This window comes from Heloderma suspectum, chromosome 1 (genome assembly GCF_057233095.1).
Source record: "Heloderma suspectum isolate Gila_16-S chromosome 1, 16-S_ref, whole genome shotgun sequence".
NCBI lineage: Eukaryota > Metazoa > Chordata > Lepidosauria > Squamata > Helodermatidae > Heloderma > Heloderma suspectum.
The window spans coordinates 413,411,057-413,425,001 of NC_139458.1; the positions used below are offsets into that span (position 1 = coordinate 413,411,057).

The window sequence follows — 13,945 nt, forward strand, 5'->3', positions numbered from 1 at the left end:
CTCCCGGATGGTTTTCCACTCAGGTAATCTGTTGGGGGCAGCAGCATGTTGGCAGGGACAGGGACAGTGCCAAAAGAGGGTCACGCCTTTCCTCTTTCTGCCACCCCTTTTCTCCCACTTCCTTCCCACCAGCAGGCTGCCAAGGAAGGGACAGATCGCTCTTGCCAGAGGTCTGAAGACTCTGAACCGATTACATGAGGAGGGCTTTTGAAATTAGGCTGAGAGCAGCATGTGGTCCTTAGGGCTGCAGGATGCCCACCCCTGACCCAAGCACCGAACCCACATCTTTCTTCTCCCAGTGAACCCAGGGGATGTTCTAAGAAAAAGCAGTGGAGGCGGGTGGTTCCGATGTCAGCAGGGCGGCGAATCCATTCTGGGTTTCAGTCAGAACCAGTCAGACTGAAACCCGGAGTGGATTCACAGCCCCACTGACACCTTGGAAAGCTCCCTTAGACTTCTAACTGGTTCTGACTGAAACCTGGAGCTAATTCACTGCCCCACTGACACTTGGATGGTTCCTTTAGAGTTCTGACTGGTTCTGACTGAAACCTGGAGCAAATTCACCACCCCACCGACACCTTGGGAACCCCCTTAGAGTTCTGACTCATTACAGCTGAAACCCAGAGTGGCTTCACCACCACATTGACATCAAAGCCACCATTTCCACTGAGGAAAAGGATACATTGCCTTTCCCCAGGACACTTCCCATGCTCCAGGCTGTTCACTACAACACTGAAATGAGTGGATAGGAAGTTATAGTCAGTTATAGTCAGAATGTCTGTTGACTTAGGCCCAGTATACACATAATGCAGGAGAACCATAACCACACCTCAGCCCCTCGAACTGGATTGGAGCAGTGGTGCTAGGAGATGGGCAGTTAACTCTTTCCCGGTGCCATTTTCCTGATCTCAATCACCCCCTGGTTCCCAAAGCTACTGTCAGCTCCACAAGGGAAAACTTCTCCCCTCCCACAGCCAATAGCAACTTTAGGGGGGCAATTTAGATCAGGAATATTTCATTATTTATTTATTTAAAACATTTCTAGTTCGCCTTTCAGGGCAGGAGCCCTTGAATGCACTGTACAACAATGACATTCATATAATAAAATTCATATAATTTTTAAAAAACAGCAAATATTCCAAGAAATAACAAACGCCAGCATAAGACAGAACCTACAACACAACTGCAGCTATAACCCAGTCTGACAAAACATAATCGGGGAAGGCCAGAGTCAACAAGGAAGTCTTCAGGGCCTTCTTAAAAGCCTGTAATGATGGGGCCTGACGGACCCCCCCCCCCCGATAGCAATTTATTCCATGATGGGATTATTTGGTATTGCTGCCTCCTGTTAAAAACAGAAAAAAACAAACAAAAGGCAGAACGGAATGAGCATTTACCAGTCCTACATGCATTCAAGAGGCTAAAAAAAGAGACCATACCTGTCTTTAGTGACGACAGAAAAACAGTTTACTCACAAGTATTCTTGCACATACAAATGCGGGCACAGCATAGGGTTTCCAAGGGGTTTGTTCATTCCATTTATTTGTGTTCTACAACACTTGCAGGAGGGACAGAGAGCAAGCCATGTGCAACCAGCAATGGAGGAAGGCAGAGAGAAAGAGGGAGGAAGGAAGGAAGGGTAAGAGCAGAAAACCGTAGGCTATAGAGATCCTAAGACTAGCTATGCCCCAAATTCCCACGAACTAACTACAACACTACCCCCTTCCTGTAACTTGCAGAAGAGGTTGCAATATTCCCAACATTCCAGAAGTGTGGGGCCACTGAAGAAGGCCTCTCTCGTGTACTCACCCACCTAACTGCCCTCACAGGCGGGCAGGTGAGAAGGACCAGTGTGCACAAGGGAGAAGGATTAAATATCCCCTCCCTCAGTACCACTGTGCAGACCAATTTAGCTCCCTCCCCCTTTCTGACTGCTTTTAAATGAAAACAACACTGCCTGGAGATCCAATCATGGATCTCCCATGTCACACATAGTTTGGAGCAGGGCAGGCCCAAGACATTTTGCTGCCTGAGGTGAAGAACAAAATGGTGTCCCTTCCTCAGCAGATCCCTCCCTCCCATAGGCTCCTTTCCAACCAGCTTGCCATAGGCTGAAACAGCTAGAAATGAGTGAAGCAAAGGCTTTTCCTGCAGCTACCATGTGCCTGGATGGTCATGTGACTAGAATCCTGCTAATGATGATGACTGATGGTGGTCATGTGCGGGGCCGGCCCAAGGCATTTTGGTGCCTGAGGTGAAGAACAAAATGGCGCCCCCTCCCATTCCATGTACAAAACCCCTTCCTCAAGACTGAACACCTTTCTTCAATACCAACGATGGGACACCATGCTCCGCCACACCTGAAGGCAGCAGGCTAGCTTAGGGGGCATCGGGAAAGCCACATGGCACACAATTCTCTCCTCCAACACCTTGCTACGGCCTCCCAGCATTCGCCGCCTGAGGCAACCACCTCACTTTGCCTAATGGTAGGGCTTGGACCTTGTTCTGGGGGAGAATTGCATGGCTTTTCTCACTACCACGATTGGAGAAGCCACGCTCAAGACTCTTGATCTCATGGAAACACTGCAAGCTTGTAAAAATTCTGCCACGTTGCTAAAATGCCACCAGCATCGTTCTAAGTAGCCAATAAGCAGCTTCCCCGATGCCTCCAGCGCACATATATTATCGCTTGACATTAAAGCCACAGAAGTGCTGATGAACTCAACCAGCAGTGACTTGCTGAACTTTGATGCTCGCTTCCAAGTCAATGAAATTTAATAGCACTTCTGGAAACAACATGCAGTTGAGATTAAGTAGACTGGCAATAAAATAGTTATAAGGAACAGTAAATGACCGTACCTTATTTTCTTTTTTAAAGTCTGTTCTCAAGATTCCCTTTAATAATTATCAGTAATCCTGAGAGACTTTGGTTCATTTATCAGTCGTTTGCTTCCTGCCAAATGTCTTTGCTGACTCAAATTCTCTGCTAGGACAAAGTTGGGCAGCAATGTGTTCTGAAAGCAATTTACTACCATGAATGTGTATGAAAAAGAATGGATGGGTTCCAGCAAAAGCCTCCATGGACAGAAGGGTTCCTTCTGTCAGCAGGAGACTTTTGATCCCTCAGCCTCTTTTTAACTGGCTGAATGGGCAGGGGGGATGTGATCTTTGCCAATTCCCCCTCCCTCTGCAGTCCCTTATGTCCCATCCAACCTCACCAAATCTGCTCTGGTGGGTTGGGAGATCCTCTGGGACACTGAGGGAGCTGGGGTGGGGGAAATCGTTCCCTTGCTTTCCCCCAATGGGAGCGTTCTGAATGGAACTCTGCTTGAAGACATTCCTGCCAGTGCAATAAAAACTCTGGCACTAACCCAATTTTTTCTCAACACAGTTGATGGAAATTAGGTCATCCACTCTAGTTTTTTAAAATTATATAATAACAGCGTAAAATAAAAAATATAGATTTGAAAATTGAATCATATTCTTCTTAAAAGCAAATTTCATCATGTATCATGAAGATCTGTAACTGCCGTCAAACACATACAACCACATTTACAGAATATTTAGACTATTGACAGTACTCCTCTGACATTTTGCATCAGTTTAGTCCTATTTCAGTACAAAATGAATGGTTGCCGAACCTCCAGAATCTTATTTACAGAGGTGGTCAAACCATCCCAGAGATATCTACAATAACTGATTTAAGCTTTTCTACATGAGGCATTTATTGTGCATTAGTGATTCCTTACTCATGGCTGTTCACAGGTTCTTTAGACAACATCCTCATCCCCCAGTTTCACTTCTGTTTTTAAGAGCACTTTCCCATTTATTTATTTTTAAGAGAGGGGAAAATAGGGCATTATTTATGAAAGCGAAAGAAAAGGTATTTTCCGACTTGTGTAATTGCAATATTCTGCTATAGCACAATGCCACCTAGAGGTTATGTAGTGGAAAAGCAGGGAAGGAAAAGCTCTTTGTGTAGACCTTTGATCTTAATTCTGTGACAAACGGTAGATACAGTGATTAACAGCCTTGTGTAGAAAAGCTCTTTATCCACAAGCATGGTCGAAGATGTTTTTCTGAGGCTACAATCCTAAACTCACTCACTAGAAGAGGGCAAAGCAATCCAACCTCCTGCCAAGAGCTGGCTGAAAGGTTGCTGGATGTGGTGGAGGATCTCCACATGAGCTCCACCAGCAGAGGAAGGCAGTGTGTCTGCCATGTATATCTGTGGAAAACTCCACAGGCATAGAAATACTGCTGACGGTGTTCTTTCCCAAAGTGGGTGTTCCAGGAATGTGTTGGTGTGACCTTGAGTCTGTAGGATCCAAAGTCTCTTGGTTCCCCCCTGAACTATGCCAGCCTGGACCTGGCGTTATTTTCCCTCCCATTGGGGTCGATGGGATAGGGGAATTTTTTTAAAGCACTGGCGGGGGGGAGAAAAAGAAAATAATGAGCTGGTAGGACAGCCTTCCCAAACTCCAGTTCTTTTGGACATCAACTCCCATCAGCCCCAGGCAGCATGGGCAATGCATGGGAATGCTGGGAGTTGTCATCCAAAACATCCAGAGGGCTCCAGGTTTGAGAAAGCTGCCGCAGGGCTTAGGAAGAGGCGGTTCTACCAGCACAGAAATCCAGAGATTGCTCTGTAAGTCTCATTAAACTCAACAGGACTTACTTCTGAGTAAACATGCTTAGGATTGCAATGTAAGCTGCTCTTCCATTGTGAACACTTTTATTTTCTTTCCAGCATTTGGCTAAGAAAATTTGTGCCATTACCACAGGGTTTCCTACCAGAACGATGGGTTCCTCTCTTACATCATTAACAGTGCAATCCTATATATGCCTACTCAGAAGTAAGCCCCATAGAGTGGCTTACTTACTGGCTTATTCCCAGGTAAGTGGAGATAGGATTGCACCCTAAATGACCTATCAGGATTACAAATGAGTTCACTGGTATTTCAAAAGCTTTAATATATTTCATATAGTCCAATGTATAGTGATTCCCATCCATTCTTAGCTGATCTCCCAATTCCACCAAATACACTTAAAATCTGTATTTTCTTTGTTACGCTGCCAACATTTGCCCAAAATTCTCTGGGTGAATTTTTTCTTAACTGAAATAGTCTATAATACGACTGATACAGAATTTTATTAAAATGTTGTTTCAATATTTACTCTGTAGTCCATTTTCATTTCTTTTTACAGATATGCATGACAGCAGGATAAGACATGGAAAATCTCATTCCATTTACTTCTGTTGGTTCATGAGAATCATTTTTAATTTAGGAAAGGAGACTTTGAGCAGGTGAGAATGCTAATACCAGCTGCTCAAACTTAGCCAGATCTCTCATGAAGTTACAGTCTCGTCTTGGTAAACACAGATCTGCTCTGCAAATATTGAAAAACGTCAGTGATCAATCTTCCCATTTTTGTCTCATTCATTGTAGTTATAAAACTGCCATCTACCAAAACACATCAATAATCCTTGTCAAAGTATATCGTTCCCACGTACTAAAATCACATATTGCCTGAAGTTCAGTAAAATTCAGCAATTTTTCTGTTGTATATTCTTGGAGGTGTGTAATTCCAAATAAACTTGTGAATCCATGCTTGAATTTGGCTTCTTTCATGGTTTAATAAGAGGATGTTCCAGAAAATAAAAACGTAGGACACACTTTTACCTTTACAAGAGCAATTCTGCTTATACAGGATCATTTTCATTTAGCCCAGAATTTTAGCTCATATTCTACCTGGGTTTAGGTCATGGGTAGGACATCTTTCAAGATACCCTACCTCTCCTAGTTCTTCCTTTTTAAAAACAACATATTTAACACATTCTCTTACCAGTAACTGGGATTGCACCAAAGCAAAGTGGGATTGCACCGAAGAAGCATCTTCTCTTCCCATGAATGCCTCCAGGCCACACATGGGGCCAGTGGAGGCTGGTGGCGCCGATGTCAGTTGGGTGGTCAATCCGCTCTGGGTTTCCTCTGCAAAGCACCTTGGATTGCTCCTTTAGAGTTCTGTTTCTGACTGCGAAGCACCTTGGATCGCTCCTTTAGCGTTCTGACTGTTTCTAGAGAGTTGGTTGAGGCAGGGAATGGAAAATGGGGTTTGACTAGAATGAAATATCCCGGAAGAGGGCAGGGCTGGCTGACTGACTGACTGACTGGAACTCAGAATAGGAGCAACCCACGCTGTAACATTTTGTTGCAGGTCCCTCTTGTAATCTCTGTGTTTTCATAACCAAGCACTTAGAAGAACAGCAACAGCAATGGGTCTTGTGGTATCCTGAAGACCAAGGCCGGGGCTGTGTCTCCACCTGCAGTGGGATGAGGTCAGTGGAGGCTGGTGGCTCTGAGGTCAGTGGGGTGGTGAATCCGTTCTGGGTTTCAATCAGAACTCTAAAGGAGCTATCCATGGTGCTTTGGATAGCCAAGGTGCTTGGAGAGCTCCTTGGAGAGCTCCTTTAGAATTCTGGCTGGTTCTGACTGAAACCCAAAGCTGATTCACTGCCCCACTGACATCGGAGCCCCCAGCCTCCACTGCATGGGAATCAAAGACATTCGTAGGACATGAAGATGATGGGCTGCTGCAAGCCAATGCTTTTTTTCTGCAGCACACCAGCCACCAGGAAAAAGAAGGAAGAAAAAGAAAAGGGCAGTGGTAAGCCAGCTGGGAGTGGTGGCAGTCAGGGAAACGAGCAGGGAGTGGGGAAGGAGAGCAGTGGCAAGCCAATGGGGGCTGGGGGAGCCAGCTGGGAGCAACCTAGGGGTAGTGGAGGGTTGTGTGCTTGCATGTCTGAATGGATGGGGGCTGCGTGTGTGTTAGTAAGAGCGTTTATGGGGGGATTTTGGAGGGATCCTGAAAAACAGCAAGTGTGATTTTTTATGTGCTTGCAGTGAGGAAGAGAAGAGAGGCATGTTTGTACATATGCAGAGTTTGCCTTGTGTGAAATAGGTTTCTGTGTGCACTGAAAACTGTGGGTTCAGTGTTTGGTGGCAGGCCCCGCCTCTGCCTTGGACACAGTTGTTTGGGCAGGTTACTTGTCCTTTGTGACTAGCCATGCCTCCCATGGCAGCCATTTTGTGGCAGTTAGCAGGACAGTTTCTCAAACGGCCAAATCTGCCCACAGACCCAAAAAAGTTTCCTAGACCCTGGTCTAGACTGTCCTTATTTATGTCTTCTAGCAATCCGACCTGCAAATATGTAGTACTATTTTCTTTCCATGATCTGGCATTTATTACAGTGCTAATCTTAGCCTTCAATGTGGCATCCATATCTATTCCTACATCTTTTGGGTTGGACACAGATTTAGTGTATACCCATTGAAATCAATGGGGCTTGTGTTGACAGATGCTCTTCCCTGGAAAACCTCCAAGGAAAAAGATCCTACAGCCTCCCTAGGCACCCTCTGTCCCATTGCTGCATTGCTTTGGATTATTGTTAGGAATTCTTATCATTGCTCCTTGTTCTGTCCTCCAGCTTTTCTTGACATGTTGCATATATGTTGGGGCATGAAAGACCTTCATTATGAGAACTGAACCTTCTCCATTACTCCCCTGCAGTCCGTAAGTAACACGTGGGGGATTGGTGTTCTCACAAGGATGGCCACCACTATACCATCAGATGCTTGGTATGCCATGGTATCTTCATCTCACACCAGGGACTACAAGCTTTGTGCGCAGGCCTACCCCTGCCCAGCCTTTTTTTTTTTTTTTAACCTAACCAGACTAAATCTGGCCACCTAGTCAGTCCACCATGCTCCCAAAATGGGTTTGTTTTCACCAGAAAATCTGATTAAAAATCTGGTATATTTTAGAATTTGGCAACATCTCTTGTTAATTTAATGGCAGTGACAGCCTTCATTTGGGAGAGGCAGAAATGATTCAATAAAAGATAACAATAAAATAATAAATATTACCATAAATAAGAGAAACAGTGTGCCAATACAGAAAAGGCTGAATCCAGACTAAGAGTAAGATCTACTAACATCAATCGGACTTAAATTATTAATGACTAACTTAAGTCCCATTGATTTTATGGGTCTACTCTGACTAAGTCTGGATCCAACCTATGGTCTTTAATTATTATTATCAAAATGATCCATAGAGAAGAAACTTATAGATTCCTTACTGTAATTATTATTTTAACCAACCCATAAGCATCTCCATTGTCGTACAGTTTTGTTCCTGGCCTGTAAGGTGCAGTCCTTTGAATAGTTATAAATTATTTTTGCATATCTATGCTAAAAGGCTTTAAAACTCTGCAAAGAAGTCAGCACTGATATCCTAAAGCCATTTATTCTAGAGTGACTCCATTGACTCTCATGCCACCAATCTGGAAGAAGTTCCTTGTAGGCAATAGACAATGCTCTAGCAGACTGGAAGATCAGAAGAAGAAATAGAAAGCCATGGCAAACTATCCTTTTTTCCACATCAGGGGGAAAATGAGAAGGTTGACCCTGTCAAAATTATTTAGGAATCAGTATTCTTTTTCCCTTCCAATGCAGATCTTGCATCTAGCCAAGGTTGTTCTCAATAAAAACTAAATCAAATTCAAGCATGTTGTATCAAATTCAGTGGCGGGCAAACATACTTAGCCATGGTTAACAACAGGAACAATCTAGGCTGCTAGGAAAGGAGGTCCGGGAATTAAGTGGAACTAGGAAGCTGAGTGTAAGGTGTAAGGATGCCATGACAATTTAGGGCAGATCAAGACGCAAATCAGGTAGAGAAGTACATGACGTGCGCCTGTCTCTGATTGAAGCAGCGCCCCTGCAATTCAACATGCTGGCCCCATGTGGTAATCTAAAGCTCTGGAACATTGCTGAAGAAGATGGTGTGCTCTCGTCCTAGACTGGCAATGGTTCTAGGCTGCTTTGGAGCCTGCTTTGTAGGCCAGTAACTTCCCGGTCCAGGGACTTTCTGTACAGAAAGGGAAAGAAAGAAGATGACTATCAAATAAATGGAGGTAGACTTCCATAAGGCAAAACAGTGGAGCTGGGACATGCCACTCAAATCACTTTGAGAGGGCTACTTTGACATTTTTAAACAATTCAAGGAGACTGTAGCACTAGGATATCTCTGGGAAAACATTTCCATTACAAATTTGACGGCATTTTCTTTTTAGCCCATTCTCAGCTAGTCCCTTTCTTATGTCTCTGTGCCCATAGTATGCTCTCTCTATACTGTATCTACACCACCACAGATCTCATGCTGGCTAGTAGCTGAAGTCTAATACATTGGGGGTGGGGCGGGGGACTAGGCTGGGGAAGCCTGCTTGTACACTTGCTCGGTTATCATGGTGGCTTTGTACTCATGGGCCAGAATATTAGAGGCAGAAGAAGGTTTCCTTCTAAGTGAGAAATTGGGAACAATACTCACCCTCTGCAGGCATTCTTACCCATGGAGGGAGAGGTGGAACCTATCCAGTGGCCCTGCCCATTACTGCTTCAGGTTTTGGGGGGGCTGGGGCAAGACACCATCAGTGGGCCCCCTTCCTCAAGTAGTCGACCTTCTCACTGCCATTGTTACCCACTGCTCTTGCACCTCTTCCTCTTCTTCATTGCTGCTACCGCTTGCTTGCTTGACAGTCAAAAAGACAGCTAGTGAGCAAGTTGGCAGTGGCCTCTTCTGCTCCTCCTTCTCACCATCACCGTAGTCTGGGTCAGAGAGAGCGGTAGGTGAATAAGCAGGTTGCAACCATGAAGAGGAGGAACAACTCCAGGGACCTCTTGTTAGTGGGCCTCTGCTGGGATGGGTCCTCAACAGATGCCCACACATGCCTACCCTTGATGCCAGCCCAGGCCCTACCCACAACATGTGCTAGCTCCACTGCCGACCTTCCCCCATTGAGCAGGAAAATCTGATGGAGAATGCTAAGCACATCCTTCTCCCCTCCCTCCAGTTCCTGATTGCAGGGCGGGTTCCAAGTGTGTTCAGTTGAATGCGCTTAGAACCGCCTTTCTAGGTCAGGGGTTGAGGAATTGTGTGCGTGCAATTCATACCTGCATACAGCCACGGCAGGAATTGTATCCCCTCTATAGGTACAATTTCATAGCTCCTGAACACCATCGACTGTCTCCATCAGTGAAAGCTGGTGGCTCCGATGTCAGTGGGGCAGTAAACCTGCTCCAGGCTTCAGTCAGAACCAGTCAGAACTCAACAGGAGCTATCCAAGGTGCTGAAACCAACCAACCCCCCCCCAGTGGGTTCAGCACCTTGGATAGTGCCTTTGGAGTTCTGACGGGTTCTGACTGAAACCTGGAGCAAATGCACCAACCCACTGACATCAGAGCCACCAGCCTCCATTGATCCCCATGGTTTTCTCATATCTCACAAGGAAGAGGGCTACAGGTTTCCTTCTGTTTTTCTTTTATGGGAGCTGAAAATCTAGGGATAGACCTGGAAAATCCCTGAGGGGCAGGGCCCCATAGGCCCCCCTGTAGCTATGGTCCTGCACTGTAGTTGCAAACATTCGGAACACACATCACATCAGCTCATTTTCAATAAGCAACTCACAGTATAGGCCGGCAACAGCCGTGGTACTTTTGACAGGAAGCTGGACCGTATTGCGGCAACTGGGCTTTCTTTTATTTCATATTCACCTGGGCCTGGGCCTTCTTTCTACAAAGTAATAGACGTTTATGTTCCCCAGAAGTCCTCATATACACAAATATTTTCATTATACTGTTATTATTGTTATCCTCATTCAGATCAGGTAAGCGGAGACATGATAGAGGCCTAGAAAATTATGCAGGGTGTGGAGAAAGTGGATAGGGAGACATTTTTCTCCCTCTCTCATAATACTAGAAGCTAATGGGGTCATCCTATGGAGCTGATTGGTGGGAGATTCAGGACAGATAAAAGGACTTCTTCACACAGCATATAAACTATGGAATTCACTACCAGAAGATGTAGTGATGGCCACCAATTTGGATGGCTTCAAAAAGGGGTTGGACAAATTTCTGGAGGAAATGCTATCAGTGGCTACTAGTCTTGATGGCGATATGCTTCCTCCAGTAGCAGAGGCAGTATGCCTAATTACACAGTTGCTGGGGAACATGGGTGGGAGGGTGCTGTTGCGCTCATGTGGGTTTCCTGAGGGCAGCTGGTTGGCCACTGTGTGAACAGAATGCTGGACTAGATGGACCCTTGGTCTGATCCAGTAGGGCTCTTCTTAGGTTCTTATGTTCTTATCCCAATCTGTAAGCCAGGGGTGCACAACCTCTTTCACCCGAGGGCCAAATTCCATTTCAGAGAAGCTCTCAGGGGGCTGCATTCCAGTGGTGGGTGGGCCAAAGGCAAAAGGGGAGGGGCCAAAACCCTCAAAACACCAGCATATTTTAGCTTAAACTGCTTATTTCCCATAACTAATTTTATTTATGTATTTATTATATTTCTAACCCCCCCCCCAAAAAAAATAACTAATGTTCTCTGGGTGGAACTAAGGTGTAGGAGACACATCGCAACCATTTAGAACGAGGGTGAAACCTGCAGAAAAGCCAGTAAACTACCGAATGATTTGTGGTTGGAGGAAAGGGGATGAGGACAAGAGAAGGGGGCATCGCCTTCTGGGTAACCCCGGAGGGTTAGATTGGGACACCCACTAGATTGGGACATGGTTCTGCATGGCACATGCCAGTGAAGCTGAAGTAGTTATGCAGTGATGCTGCTTGAATCCCCTGGATATCAGTGTCAGACCTTATGACTACAGCAAAACATTATGTGTGTGCATGTGTGTGTCTGTAATCAATGGAAAGCAGCACTCAGATTTTTTGGGTAGGGCAGGGAAGCTCTGCCTGTGATTCTTTGGATCCCAGTCTTTTGGCTGGGATCCAAAGTGAAGGTTTTGCATGTAGAAGGTCCCCAGCTGAGTTCCTAGGTTCTCCTGGTAAAGGGTCTCGGGTATCAGCTGGGAAAGACTGAGATGTTGGAAGGGGTGCAGAACCTCAGACCTGGGGTCCCAATCCAGCCACATGGGGTTCCCCAGATGTCCCCGCCTCTTTTCCCTAGCCCTCCCCCTTTCCTCCACCCAGTGGAGGCTGGTGGCTCCAATGTCAGTGGGGCAGTAAGTCTGCTCCGGGTTTCAGTCAGAACCAGTCAGAACTCTAAAGGAGCTATCCAGAGTCTGAAGCTTCTGCACCTTGGATAGAATTCTGACTGGTTCTGACTGAAACCCCCCTCCCACAAACAGACATATAAGATCATAAGAACACAGGAAGAGCCCTGCTTGATCAGACCAAGGGTCCATCTAGTCCAGCATTCTGTTCACACAGTGGCCAACCAGCTGCCCTCAGGAAACCCACATGAGCGCAACAGCACCCTCCTGCCCATGTTCCCCAGCAAATGGTGTACACAAGCATACTGTCAGGGATGAGTCCAAGCCCCTTGAGATGTTTGACAGCTCCAATTCTGAATCAGAGTTGGAACAGCTGGATCAGAGCTCAGGGTGTGTGTGTGCCCTCCTTAGAGCCCCAAGACACTGGGAGAGATTCCGCTGAAGGCCTTGACAAATGGATGGCCCAGGCTGAGTCACTACCCCCTCCCTCCACCATGAGAACTCAAGTTTCCAAGGAGGAGGAGGAAGAGGGGCATGACTTGAGAGATGCTAGGGCACGTCACAAAGCAAAGCAGGAAAGTTAGGGACAGGGCTTAGACGCTCCACCAGGATAGCCACTCTTAGAAGCCAACATAAGAGGGAGCCACCCTAAGGGAGAGCCACCAAGGCGAGGCAAGTTTAGCCATGAGATTTGTGGCAAACTGTCAGCAACTTCACTACCCTCTGGTTCATCTTCCCTGATTAGAGATCGCAGATTAGTTGTTTAGGGCCTGAGGCAGTCTGAGAGCTTCCTTGGACCTGCATTTGTAGAAAGGCTCATCATAAAGTCATATTAGTCTGAAGCTTTGTCTCTTTGTGTTGTTGATTGCGAAGGGGAAGGACAATCCAATTCCTGACACATACTGCCTCTGATCCAGAGGTAGCATATAGCCATCAGGACTAGTAGCTTTTGACAGCCTTTTCCTCCAGGAATTTGTCTAAGCCCCTTTTAAAGCCATCCAAATTGGTGGCCATCACTACGTCTTGTAGTACGGAGTTGCATAGTTCGACTATACACTGTGTGAAGAAGTACTTCCTTTTATCTGTCCTGAATCTCCCACCAATAAACTTGATGGGATGACCCCAGGTTCTAGTATTTTGAGAGAGAGTGAGAGAGAGAGAGAGAGAGAAATGTCTCCCTATCCACTTTCTTCACACCATGCATAATTTTGTAGACCTCTATCATGTCTCCCCTTACTCTCCTTTTTTCCAAGCTAAACAATCCCAGCTGTTGTAACCTTTCTGCACAGGGGAGTTGCTCCAGCCCCTTAATCATTTTTGTTGCCCCTTTTCTGCACTTTTTCCAGCTCTGCAATATATTTTTTTAGGTGTGGTGACCAGAACTGTACACAGTGTTCCAAGTGTAGTCGCAGCATAGATTTGTATAAGGGTAGTATAATATTGGCAGGTATGACAACACTCCCCTGCAAGGCTTCATCTCATACATCCAGATTATAATGAATATTGTTGGAAGGGGTGCGGTCAGATACTTTCATACTTTCATCTTTGGTGGGAATGTTCTACAGTTGCAGGAGTTTTGGAACATGGTTGCTGAGTACTGTCAGGAATTTCTTCACCTTAGACCACTGGTAACTCCTAAAGCTATGCTTCTTCATCTTTTTGAACCTAATGAACCAGGATTCCTGCAAAAAGACCTTCTTAAGCAATTGTATACAGCTGCATGGTCATGTATAGCATGGAATTGGAAGTCTCCAACACAACCAACTAAAGAGCAGTGGGTTGGTAAAATTTGGGAGACTATGTCTACGTATAAACTTACTCAGCAAGTTGAGCATGCAAGGAATCCTAACTTTAAGAAAGATAGGATAGCGCCATGGTT

At 45.7% G+C, this 13,945-nt stretch overlaps 1 protein-coding gene across 1 annotated transcript in view; it reads right to left on the reverse strand.

Annotated features, from left to right (window-relative positions):
• Positions 1-8,813: 8,813 nt before the first annotated feature.
• STPG4 (sperm-tail PG-rich repeat containing 4) overlaps positions 8,814-13,945 on the reverse strand; it is a 32,732-nt gene continuing 27,600 nt past the window's right edge. The window contains exons 6-7 of the mRNA XM_084822123.1: positions 10,527-10,631; positions 8,814-8,930 (exon numbers count right to left, since the gene is read on the reverse strand). Coding sequence (XP_084678249.1) covers positions 8,814-8,930; positions 10,527-10,631 — 222 coding nt within the window. The remainder of the gene's footprint in view (positions 8,931-10,526; positions 10,632-13,945) is intronic.